The following is a 12,023-nucleotide window of genomic DNA, read 5'->3' on the forward strand; positions in this document are numbered from 1 at the left end:
ATGCTAGAGCATTAAAGTTTTGAGATTTGGCCTTTTGAGTTTAAAGTTATTGGTTTTGAGTATTTAAGTATTTCAAAAGTGGGGATTTGATGCTTGCTGACTATGCTAAGTGGATTTCTTGATTTCATCTCATTTTCTTGCTGATATATATCTTCTGACTGCTGAGAAGCCATGAACTACTGCGTTTTATTTCCTTCCTGCACAAATTTCGTCTAGACTTTTCTTTGTGTGGTACATGCTAGCTCGGTTCCTTCTAGGGTCATTATGTTCCCTGGGAGGGATCAATGCTACTCGTAGTTTCTTTGCAATACTATCTAGAGTGCCTTCAGAATTTTTTCAGTTATCCCCTGTGATCTAGCCTTAGCCTGTCTTTTGTCGTCACCAAAAATTAGATACGTGTTCGATGGGGCAGGGGTCTCGCTGAGAGGGATAGCTGTTCACTAATATTATGCTATTCCGGACACACTTAGTACTGCAATGTTGGCTGTGCTTTTAGTTTATAAACTACCTGGAGCATGCGATGAACTACACTCCTTGAGAATGGTTGATTCCATGACCATATTAGGACAATTCAAGAATTATAACTTTGCTGATGGGACCCACTTAAGCTCATTTTGTGAACTTAACTAGATATAAGTTTTACTCCTACTAATTATGTTTATTAGAATTATCAAAAAGTAAGGATGCCTGAAGGACATACTTCGAGGGACCAAGGTATGCAGTTTGTGGATTCATTTTGTTTTGATTGAATTACTTGATTGTGCAAATTTATATTTTAATATCTAAAATCTTGGCATGCATAAAATAGATGTTGCTTTCACTCTAATGGAAGAAATAAATCTAAATGCCAGACGTTCCATTGGATGTTTTAAGCATGTGATAATATAGTATCAATGTTATTTTGTTGTGCACTTTTATACTTCCAGAATTAGTGAGATTCGTTGAATACGTTGAACTGTTTAAGGTACTAAACATAGAAGGTACCATTTACATTTTCTCTTACTTTGCCATAATTGAATAATTAAGTGTGAATTTAGTGTATTAATTTTCTAGGTTATATAAATATCTATGAAAGAAATAGCTATACTACGATTTTCTCATGCGATTGACCGCACATTTCTTTATGATCCAGACAATAGAAAATGATATTATATAATTGACACATAAGTTTTATCTATGTCATTTTCACTCTTTTAATAATTGTTTTAGATCTCTTTAATCATTTGTTGAGAAATTGATCGAAAATGATGTATGAAGTATGATTGGTTTCATGTTTTTGTTTGTAAAGGGAACTTGTTGAAGATAAGTAGGAGTATAATGGTTGGTTCAACTTTCTGGAAAAAAAAATATATTCCGAATAACTATTTATCAGAATCTTTAAAATAAAAAGAGAGTATATTAGAGATTATGTGAAAATTACTCTGTAACGCGGAAAGTTGTTGTCGGTGGGGCGTGAGAACTGAGAAGCCAGGCACCAAGTATTTTTTTCTAAATCCAACGCAACAAGTCGTTTATATTGTTGACTTTTTCTTCTCTGTATTTAATTAGAACCTAATCATTTTTTTTTATCTTTTAGTAGGAGTATTAACATCGCACATGATTATTTATTGTTTTTGGCGTGAAGTGCTTAATTTTTTGCTACGCATGTTTTATGATACGATACGATACTATGTTAAATGAAACAATTTATAATATTATTTTATTTAAAGTCTATATTTCGAATCTAGTTTGTTACTAAGATCAATTATTAATCACTCCATAATTTAATTTATTTTGCAACTGAAAAAAACAAATGATAGCAAAGGAGAGCCTTGAAATTGAGTGCTATATATAGACAGTCGTAAAATTTGGACATCTGATATCAGAGAGAGATTTTGACACTCTCTCTGCAGATCTGCAGCAGCTAGCTCTTCTAAATTGCTTATAGAAATTTGACGAATTTGATATTTTATCAGAAAAAGGTGTATTCGAATTGAAGATGATTAGTTTCAGAATGCAGATATTCTAATACTTGCTATAGTTCCACTATCTTGGGTTTATTTTTTTTATATTTAGTTTTATCGTTTTGTGGTGGAGAGAGAAGGGTTTCTGAGAATGAACGAATATGGAGGAGCCGAATTATACCAAATCGGAGCGGCCCGATCGTCGTCGCCGACGATTTCAGTGCCGATTCATCCTCCGCCGTCTTCCGCCGTTGGCGTCGGGGCTAATGGTGGTTTAAATTACATAGTCCACACCGTGTCCAAGTACGACACACTCGCCGGCGTCGCCATCAAATACGGTGTCGAGGTATAGATGGATAGTTTTTCACCTTTCTTCTGTTTATTATAGTCTTAATTAACTTGTGCGACTCCGTCTACGAACTTTCCAGTTTTCTTCCGTTCTATCTGTGCGACGTCAGTACTTTGCTTGTGCTCTGTGTAGTTATTTGCTTCCAAGTAATATAAATTATAGTACTTCGAATTTTCTATCTTCTTGCTGATGGAAATGTGCGTCTATTTTTCGTTCGCGCTCAATTCTGTTGAAATTTCATAAGATTTAGCTCATTTAAACTTCGAATTGTGTGTGTGTGTGTGTATTATCGCATTCTGAGTGTTGCAGATTGGCAGATTCTACACTGAAGTACTTTCCATTCTGAGTAAAAAAAATCTTATCTCTGCTGTAGGTTGGTGATATAAAAAGGCTAAATGGATTGGTGACAGATCTTCAAATGTTTGCCCTTAAGACAATTCAAATTCCGCATCCCGGGAGGCACCCCCCTTCACCCGTCTCGTCTAATGGTCACAAGACTCCTCCACGGTATATGATTTGTTCTCATTCCTGTATATCGTTAACTTTCCACAAAATTGAAACTCTAATAGTCTATCTGGTATTCACATCAGAAGAATGAACTAATCATGCCACAGATCCTGATACTATTATTTCATAAACAAGCCATGATAGTATTTTCCCATTGTCTATATTCTATATGTTTGCTAAGTACTTCGAACATATCTAGCAGAAGAAGAAACTGGCTGTCTTCAATTTTTTGAGGCTGTTAATCTTAGCTGATCCCTGTATTTGTCTCATTTCTAAAGAACATATTATCTATACCATTTAAGTGTGCATACTCTTTGGTTGTAAATTATTATCAGCTATGGAAGTCAAAGTTATTGCATCTCCCTACCATGATGAAAAACACCAAATTATTATCAGCTATGGAAGTTCAAGTTTTGATAAAGTGGCTTATTTTGGTGTCCACTTGCAGGCCATGTAGTACTCAGCAGACATTATCAAGTTATGGACACTCTGATTTATTTGATTCATTTTCATCATTGAAATTGAAATCGAAATCTTCTTCAGAAACGAAAGTGTCTCTGTCCATGAGCAGGATGCAATATTATGGTCTTAGATCAGCAGACATAAAAGGTGCTGGAGAAGGCTGTGAAATGGCAATGTACAAAAAAGGGGGAGCTCATTATCTTGAGGATGGGCCACTTCTCAAATCATCCATCTCCAGCCCACCACTTAGCCATTATAGAAAGTCAAAAAGTGCAGCTGATTGTTTAGATTCAGAAAATGGCAGCCTCATTGATCAGGACTTTTTACAAGGACCTGAAAGTAATGGCTCTGCTGAATTGATTGACAAATTGGTAAAACGCCGCCAAAAATCTGAGGCTGATTTTACTTCCCGCTCTACTGAAAAGCTTCTGAAGGAGGAAAACAGCAATGGTACTGCAGTTTCAGCTATTACAGGCAAAGGCCTGGCTCTCAGGCCCAAGTCATCTGGTCGTACTGTGTCACTAGGAGCTGATGGTGAAGCAGGAGGGTTCAAACCAATTCCTATAGGGTTGGGGGATGCCTTTCTAAATGATGATGTTAATGGGGTAAAGAAGTCATCAAGTGTATCCAGTTTGCAGGATTCAGACAACAGTGCCTTGTCATCCATATGGCCGACGTCAAAGTGGAGTTTAAAGCAAGATTTTCAGGCTCTTTCTGCTGCAGCCATGACTAGTCCAATCTTCGATGGCCTCCCTAAGCCTTCAAACTGGAGAAGCAAAGCAGCGGTCGATTAGTTCACATCGTTGTTCCAATCTGTAACCACACGCTATTAGAATCAGTCATTCAGTGAGAAATATTAAGCAAGTAATCTGGGTAAATCAAAGAAACAAGAATTTTGCTACGATCGGATACTGTTTGAAGGTTCTGTGCTGCCTTGCAGTTAATGCCTAGAAGAAAATGAGCTGGAGAGTCAAAAGCTTTGAGTTCATTTCTCAGTTGACTTAGAGAATTTCTTAGATTGCATAGATGCATCATGGGACATAGGTAAAGAATTGTATATTACATTGTCAGAGGTCTGTTATTTTTTCTCAGAGGGGAAATGAATTCGTTATACATGTAGATTTACTCGTGGGAAACTGTTTCTTTGAATTTGTTGCAACATGCATTTATTAATAAATAAGTCTGGTCTGGTCTCTTTCGGTTTCCATTTTCGAGTGATTCAAGGTGAGGCGGTGGAGAAAGCATGTGCAGTTTGACATTTTTATTTGCAGGGAAAGATCCTTTTTGCACGGAGAAGTTATTGTTGGGGGGATCTGACGTGGCATTAAAATATTGTTGAATAGCTAAATATATAAAGCCATTAATAGAATTCGAATTGTTACATAGTCTCACGATTACCCACTCTACAACTGAGTCATCTCTAATCTCAAATCCGACTATATTATAATAGTCTTATAGAATTAGTTTGTGTTATTCAAAAATAACTTTCAGATATTGTTTTTGAAAGATTATATATCTAAATTTATACTCTTTGAAATTGACATGTTTGTCAGAAGTGTCCATATGAACAAATGTGATGATCATTAAAACGACGTTAGTTTAATAGAATAATATAATTTGTTTGCAAATATATAAATTTTTAAGATATACTACTACAACTTTTTAAATTTTATTGTTTTTCCTTAAATTTAGAGAAATCATTTTTTTTTTCAAACGGTAGATTTTTCTAAGAAACCATTTAATGTCAACCCATTTGTTTGAAAGTTGGGCATTAAGTAGTAGGAGTGGAGTATCAATTGTGGAGTAGGTGATCCGCTCCGAACAAAGACATGTTTCCATGATATAGTAAACATGCGTGTCTTAATAGATTGATGAGTTTTCAGTTTAAAGTTTGAACCGTATGCAAATCTCATGAGAAGACTCTTGCGTAAAAGCACTAAACCAAATGCAATTTGACAAAAAAAAAAAAAAAATCCCAGTGCACAAATATATCATAAATTTTGTTATCCATGCATGATATTAAAAAATAGTCCAATGTGGAGTAATTCACAAAAGAGTTGTTATCTACAAAAAAGTTAAAACTTAAGTACATAAAATAGTTAAATTAGAGCAATAAACAAAACATCCTTAATTGGATTGAAATTATTCGCCCGAAAAGAAAAAAGAAAAACATAAGGCAGAGAAATAGAAAATATCAAATGTTTGTGTATTTTCAGTAAAAAAAACATGCAAATATTAGTATTGTCATATTTCTGTCACGGGTCATGATAATATGTCAAGTTTAGTCCATTATTTTAATTTGATCAAAATTATTGGTCGAAAAAATATCAAGACAGTCAAAATCATGTATTTAGATTATAAAATACTAGCAGTAATATTTAAGAGAAAAAAAAAATTATAATCACACGTTTTTATTGTGTCTCCTTTTGTAAAGAAGCAATCTTATTAGTACAAAATGAACATTTGTCTTTTCCATTCCAACTTAATCCTTGATTCACATAAAAAAAAGTCCATAAACCTCCAGCGACAGGTTCTCTAGTAATTCATCAAAATATTTTTGAAACTTATTATTACTCCCTATTCTAGAAGTATATTACAATGAATATAGAGATAATTTAATATTTAATGTGTTATTAATTTACAAGAACACTTCATTCTCATTCATACCAAGGGCAAGGGTTTTGCATTCGACACTGCTTCTGTCAAATTCTGATTGGGAAGAAGATCCATCAACATACTTGCTGCGTTCTTCTCTAATTAGATTCGCTTTTATATGTGATTTATATGGATTTAGCTTCTCTGGAAAAAGGTTTATCCCTTCCCCATTTCTTTCTGTTTTCCTGGCTAATTCCTATTTGTTCTCTTCTTTATTTCTTCTTTGACGATTTATGCGATCCTTATAAAAAATCTGCTTTGTTATAAATTTTAAATGGTCCGTAGGGAAGAGAGCAGCGGAGGATGCCATTGAGGCGGAATTGGTGAGTGCTAAGAAGCAGAAGGTAGCGGAAAATGTGGCTGAGATCACGACTGATACCATAGAAATTCAAAAGAAAGTCGATACCTCCTCCCTGGCAGATGATTGTTGTTCCAAGCCCGAGCACTGCATCGAGGTTTATGTCATTCTTATCAGTTGTCAAATTGAAGTGTGTTTTCATCAATGGTGTTCCGTTTACTCGTCAATAAATTCACCTTCAGGGCCTACCATACATTGCTTATGTCTAAGATAATTTGTTTAGACAAAATCTCAGTTTAATGGCTGATTATGTATTCCTTCAACTATGAACGGGGTGAGTTCTTCTCGTAGCAAGTAAACTAAGTTTATTTCATATTAACTTTTTCCAGGGTAAAGTATCTGGAGTGGATTTGCACATAGTTTCAGTGTTAGAAGAAAAAATTAATTTTTTGGAGGAAGACACTGTCGCAGCTGAGGAGGGGCATATAGCTGCTGCCGTTGAGATAGATGAACCAAATTATGATGTTGACTCTTGCTTTCGGGGTGAAACCAATTTGTCTGAGGATGTCCCTGCAGCTATATCGTTGAGTGAGAATGACCCCACAGCTCCCCAAAAGAAGAGGGAAGAATCAAGTAAGGATTTTGTCGTTTCCTACGAAGATGCAGCCTCTCTGAATGGGGATGTTACCACAGGCAACTTATCTTCTCTACCACCGAGTACAGTGGAATCACTGGTTTCTGTTGAGGAGAAAGATGATTCGAGGATTTATGAATTTGACTCTGCTCATGAGACTGACAATGATGATAATGTTGATACAGCTCAGGAGGAAGATATAACTAATGAGGAACTGGAATTAGATGATGAAACCAGCAGCTCAGACGATGATGTAAGGTCATAATCCTAGGCTTGTTTCTATTTCTCAGACAAGCATTTCTTTGCCTACGACATATTGTACATGACGCACGTTGAAAATAATTTTCACTTTGTATAGATCCAAAGGTAAGTGAGTTATGTGGGGTACATCAGTGGGAAATTAAGCCTACTTCCTGATGTGAAGTTCTTACCTTGAGACACTCCAAATGTCGCCTGGATAAATATATGTAGAACATTTGTGAAAGATTATGTAATAGGAGTATGTAGTTATGTATAAGTAAACTCAGTTCATGATCCCCTTAACATATTGATTTCTAACATTATGCAGCTCCAGACCCCGACCACTCCCACAGAGCAGACAAGTGGCGGAAAAACTTTGTATGTTGGGAATCTATCCTTCTCCGTTGAGCAAGAGGACGTGTATGGTTATTTTTTCTTAAAATCTTTGGTTGTAACTGGTATGTTTTCTTTTTCATGAAACTTGTATAATGTTTCAGTGAGAATTTCTTCAAAGATGCTGGAGAAGTTGTTCAAATTCGCTTTGCCATGAACTTTGATGAAACATTTAAAGGCTATGGTTATGTTGAATTTGCTTCTGCAGAAGCAGCAGAAAAGGTAACTTTTCATGTCACGCTTAAGAATCAATTAGATATTCACACTCTTACCTTTGTTCTATTAGCCGTCAGTTCTCATTTGTATACTTATAAGTTATAGGCCCTTTGCGAATTGAATGGGAAAGAGTTGTTGCGACGTCGTGTAAGACTTGATTTTTTGAAGGAAAGAGGATCGTTTACCCGGTACAATGGGTATGGACGAATTTTTCAGTGGCTTATGTGCCTGTAGTATTTTATTATATAGTTCCTTTTGAGTATAAATTTTTTTAATTCTTCTAGTTGCCAAGGAACAGAGTCTTTTCCGAAGGAAGGAAATGCTCAGGGGCGAACAGTATTTGTCCGTGGATTTAGTAAATCTAAATGTCAACCTGAGGTTTGTGTTACATGTTCTTTTCACCGTGTGTTTATCTCCCCTGTGCCTTTTCAAATCGTTTTAATTAATTCAACAAGTTGATGGCTTCAGATCATGAAATCTCTGGAAGAGCATTTCAGTTCTTGTGGTGAGGTTTCAAAAGTTTCTGTTCCAAAAGATCAAGATGGTTGTGCTAGAGGGTTTGTCTCTCCTCCTCATTACTACAAAATTGCAAATTCACTTCTTATTAGTTTTTGAATTCCTAAAATAATCATAGATTCATATAGATTGAGGACGTCTCTGTAAATAACTGTTTAAGTAGTTGATGAAGTTCTCTGCTTTTTTATGGTTTTATCACCACCAAAGCCAGTCCCTGTTAATTGTGTGACCCCTACACAAACATTTCTTATCCGGCTTGCATGTTTGGCAGATACTATCACTTGAAGCAAAGATCTAGAAAGCCTTCTTCAACTATTCAATTACTTTCCAATGGCCCCTCTTTCTAGGGCAATTTAGACTTGTACCTGATTTGCGATATGTAACTGAAACATAACCTTTGGCATTCTATACCCTTAAAAAAGGAGATCGTTGCAAGTAACATCCTCCTGCTTCTGTTCATTTTTCCTTGTCATTATGATTGCACTAATTGCTATAGGGTGACTGACCCGCTTAGTTTAGCTCTATCTTTGTCAACATACACCCGATATTCTTCGTCAATGTTTCTACCACACCCATAAAAAGGATATCTACTTATTCTATCACTTTTTTGCTTATTACAAGGCTTAGATAATTATAAGCTTTCAACAATATAATAGGATGGAAATAAATAAAAGTGCCTTAAATGGCCCTCTTATAGTCATCTTATCAACATTTTGCTGCCAAAACCTGCCAGAATTAAGAAATCTTGCAACTTGAAATGAGTTCGTGTAAATTGAGATGATCTAAGAGCTTCCAAAGTAGTGTGTTCTCTGCATATGACTAATCTAGAAATATTGTTTTATTTTCAAATGAAGCACATGTTTCTTCATAAAATTTCTTTGTATGTTGTTTTAAGTTATGTGGGAAGATGCATGACATATTTATGTATTACTATATGATTGAGGACATGCTGGTTAACAGTATTGGCCTATTATTTGGTTCTCTTTTTATTTACCTTGTTCGTGATTAGATGATTGCTTCAGAGTTCAGTCTTTCAGACGGTGGGAATTCACACTTATTTAGGTGATACTACTTGTTTACATATCCTTGGATTAAGGTGGTCCAAACAATTTAGTGACGCCACTAATTAGATTTTAACCTATAGAAATCTGACAGTTTTTTTTGTGTGGTACCTTCTGTTATTCAATTTCACTGTTGTATATGCCACTGACTAATGTATTCCCTTGTCTGTTCACAGCATTGCATATATTGAGTTCAAGGAAAGGGATGCTTTTATCCGAGCATTGGCATTACATGGATCTGAATTTAAAGAGGGCATCATGTCTGTGATAGAGGCAAGGCCTAGAGGTGATAGTCATAATAGTGTTGGCAGTAGCAGATGCTGTGAGAGTGAGAGGATTGGTGGGAGACATGGTTGGAACAACTTTGGCGGAAGAAGTGGTTTGCAGGACTTCAGAGGAAGAAGTGGCATTCGTGAGACTGGTGCTTGGTCTGGAGCTGGTTTTGGGGGGCAGTTGAATGGAAGAGGTGCTTCAAGCCACTCTAGTGGAAGAGGTGTTTGGGAGCACTCCAATGGAAGACATGCTACTCGCGGCTCCAACGGAAGAGGTCCTTCATGCGAGTCCAGTGTCGGGGGTGTTTGGGGAGATTCCAATGGAAGAGGTGCTTGGGGGAACTCCCGAGTCTTCAATGGAAGAGGTGCTCCGTGCAACACCGGTGGAAGAAGACGTGATTGGGTGGTCTTCAATGGAAGAGGTTGGGGGAACTCCAGTGGAAGAGGGGGTTGGGGGAATTCCAGTGGAGGAGGTGCTTGGGCAGACTCCAGTGCCATGGGTGCTTCACACAACTCCAGTGGAAGAGGTGCTTGGCGAGACTCCAGCGATAGAGGTGTTTGGAGCAACTCCAGTCCGATAGGTGCTTCGCGCAACTCTAGTGGAGGAGGTGCTTGGGGGAACTCTAGTGATAGAGGTGTTTGGGGCAACTCCAATGCCACAGGTGCTTCACGCAGCTCCAGTGAAAGAGGTGCTTGGGGCGATTCCTGTGGAAGAGGTGTTTGGGGCAACTCTACTGCAAGAGGTGCGTTGCGCGGCTCCAGTGGAAGAGGTTCGTGGTGGGGAGGCTCCAGTGATAGAGGTGCTTCGCCCGGCTCCAGTGGAAGAGGTTCGTGGTGGGGAGGCTCCAGTGATAGAGGTGCTTCGCCCGGCTCCAGTGGAAGAGGTTCGTGGTGGGGAGGGTCCAGTGATAGAGGTGCTTCATGTGGCTCCAGTGGAAGAGGTTTTTGGGGGGGCTCCAGTGAAAGAGGTGCTTCGCGCAGCTCCAGTGGAAGAGGTTTGTGGGACGGCTCCAGTGACAGAGGTGCTTCTCGTGGCTCCAGTGGAAGAGGTGTTTGGGGTAATTCCAGTGGAAGAAGTGGTGGTTGGAGCAACTCCAGAGGAAGAGGTGATTGGGGGGCCTCCAGTGGAAGAAGTGGTGGTTGGAGCAACTCCAGGGGAAGAGGTGTTTGGCCGGAATCAAGTGGAAGAGGTATTCTGGGAAGCTATACTGGAGGTAAAGAGGTTGGTGGAAGTGGTGTTTGCATTGGAGGTGGTGGCGGGGGACAAGAAACTCTAACCGATCCAAGTATTGCTTCACCTGAAGCTCCTATAGGTATGACACATACTCTTCCTCTATCCATATTCTCTCTTTCTTCAATTTCTCAAAATGAATATATTTCTTTCATAATTCTATTTACATACGTGTTCTGTTTCCGGTGATGCAAGGCCATAACTAATTCCACTATGCTGTTTTTATAAATGACATGCTAAACAATTTGTGTCTGTCGCGAATAAGCTTCTTTGTTAAGAGAATGCATATCGAACGTGATTTGATTGTTTTTTTTACTGCTTTTTTTTTCTATATGATATTTAATGAGCAATAATATTTTTTGTGCAGGAAATAATACGTCACTCAACAACGAAGGCGAGGTTGGGGATCAGATGATAAACTAGAATTCATGTAGTCTTACTATTGGCTTTGATTTATACCACGAATCATCCATCTTATGTTTTGTACAAACAATGTGGTCTTTTGGAAATATGGCAAACCGATCATATATAATCAAAGGGATAACTGCCTCTAAGTCACAAACTTTAACCAAATTCTGGTTTTTCCTATGAACTATAAAATTGGTGTATAATGTCAAGAACTTTGCCGAGTTGCTGGTATCTCTCATTTTGACTTGACCCTATGGTTTCCGGATGAAAATTAGCATACGTGGCAAGCCTGAAAGCTGACATGGAGATTGCCAGAAATTCATAAAATGACGTTTTCTACAGCTAAAACGACGTCGTTTTATGTATAAACCCACCGCGGGTGGTCAAAATTTCCGGCTGAATGGGTGGCGCCGCCGCCGGAGGAGGTTGCAAAGAGGGTGGTGAGGGAAGGTGAAGCTTTGAGGGAGGGGAGATCGAGCAGGAGATTTTACAAAGATTTGGGTTTGATGAATCCCGTCTCGCCGCCTCTGCCACCGGCGGAGGAAGCTCCGCTGTCGGAATTCGAAGAAAGTGAGAAACGGAGCTGGGAAAGAGCGCGGAAAAAGGAAGACGAGTAGAAGATAGATTTATAAACGTGCGAAACACATAAATCTCATCGCGACGACGCCACCGCCACCATCACCACCTCCGCCGCTGGCACAGAAATGCAGTAAGAGTGAGAGAAGACGCGGCGACGTATTCAACAAAGTCTTCTTGAATTCTCTCTACAACAAGAAGAAGAAGCAGAGACAAAAAAGCGTAGAGGATATATGGATTCTCTCCTCCATGAAGCTCCTCC

The 12,023-nt window shown here is 38.2% G+C and overlaps 2 protein-coding genes across 2 annotated transcripts; both read left to right on the forward strand.

Annotated features, from left to right (window-relative positions):
- The first annotated feature begins 71 nt into the window (after positions 1 to 71).
- Positions 72 to 4,456, forward strand: LOC121772024. The gene is made up of 3 exons (XM_042168942.1): positions 72 to 2,289; positions 2,666 to 2,799; positions 3,248 to 4,456. The coding sequence occupies exons 1-3, from the start codon at positions 2,095 to 2,097 to the stop codon at positions 4,053 to 4,055; spliced, it is 1,137 nt and encodes a 378-aa protein (XP_042024876.1). The 5' UTR covers positions 72 to 2,094; the 3' UTR covers positions 4,056 to 4,456.
- A 1,299-nt stretch (positions 4,457 to 5,755) lies between these two features.
- Positions 5,756 to 11,314, forward strand: LOC121772293 (nucleolin 1-like). The gene is made up of 10 exons (XM_042169331.1): positions 5,756 to 6,070; positions 6,202 to 6,371; positions 6,604 to 7,101; positions 7,417 to 7,508; positions 7,586 to 7,703; positions 7,803 to 7,894; positions 7,982 to 8,075; positions 8,166 to 8,254; positions 9,451 to 10,859; positions 11,145 to 11,314. Exons 1-10 carry the CDS (start codon positions 6,046 to 6,048, stop codon positions 11,198 to 11,200), a joined length of 2,643 nt encoding a protein of 880 aa, XP_042025265.1. The 5' UTR covers positions 5,756 to 6,045; the 3' UTR covers positions 11,201 to 11,314.
- Positions 11,315 to 12,023: the final 709 nt, after the last annotated feature.

The sequence above is a fragment of the Salvia splendens genome, chromosome 16 (assembly GCF_004379255.2).
Source record: "Salvia splendens isolate huo1 chromosome 16, SspV2, whole genome shotgun sequence".
Classification (NCBI taxonomy): Eukaryota; Viridiplantae; Streptophyta; class Magnoliopsida; order Lamiales; family Lamiaceae; genus Salvia; species Salvia splendens.

Coding starts and splice junctions, on each gene's coding strand:
- LOC121772024 (XM_042168942.1), top strand. CDS start 2,095: ATGAACGAATATGGAGGAGCCGAATTATACCAAATCGGAGCGGCCCGA. Junction 2,290..2,665: donor CCATCAAATACGGTGTCGAG/GTATAGATGGAT, acceptor TCTCTGCTGTAG/GTTGGTGATATAAAAAGGCT. Junction 2,800..3,247: donor GGTCACAAGACTCCTCCACG/GTATATGATTTG, acceptor GTCCACTTGCAG/GCCATGTAGTACTCAGCAGA.
- LOC121772293 (XM_042169331.1), top strand. CDS start 6,046: ATGGATTTAGCTTCTCTGGAAAAAG. Junction 7,102..7,416: donor CCAGCAGCTCAGACGATGAT/GTAAGGTCATAA, acceptor AACATTATGCAG/CTCCAGACCCCGACCACTCC. Junction 8,255..9,450: donor CAAGATGGTTGTGCTAGAGG/GTTTGTCTCTCC, acceptor GTCTGTTCACAG/CATTGCATATATTGAGTTCA.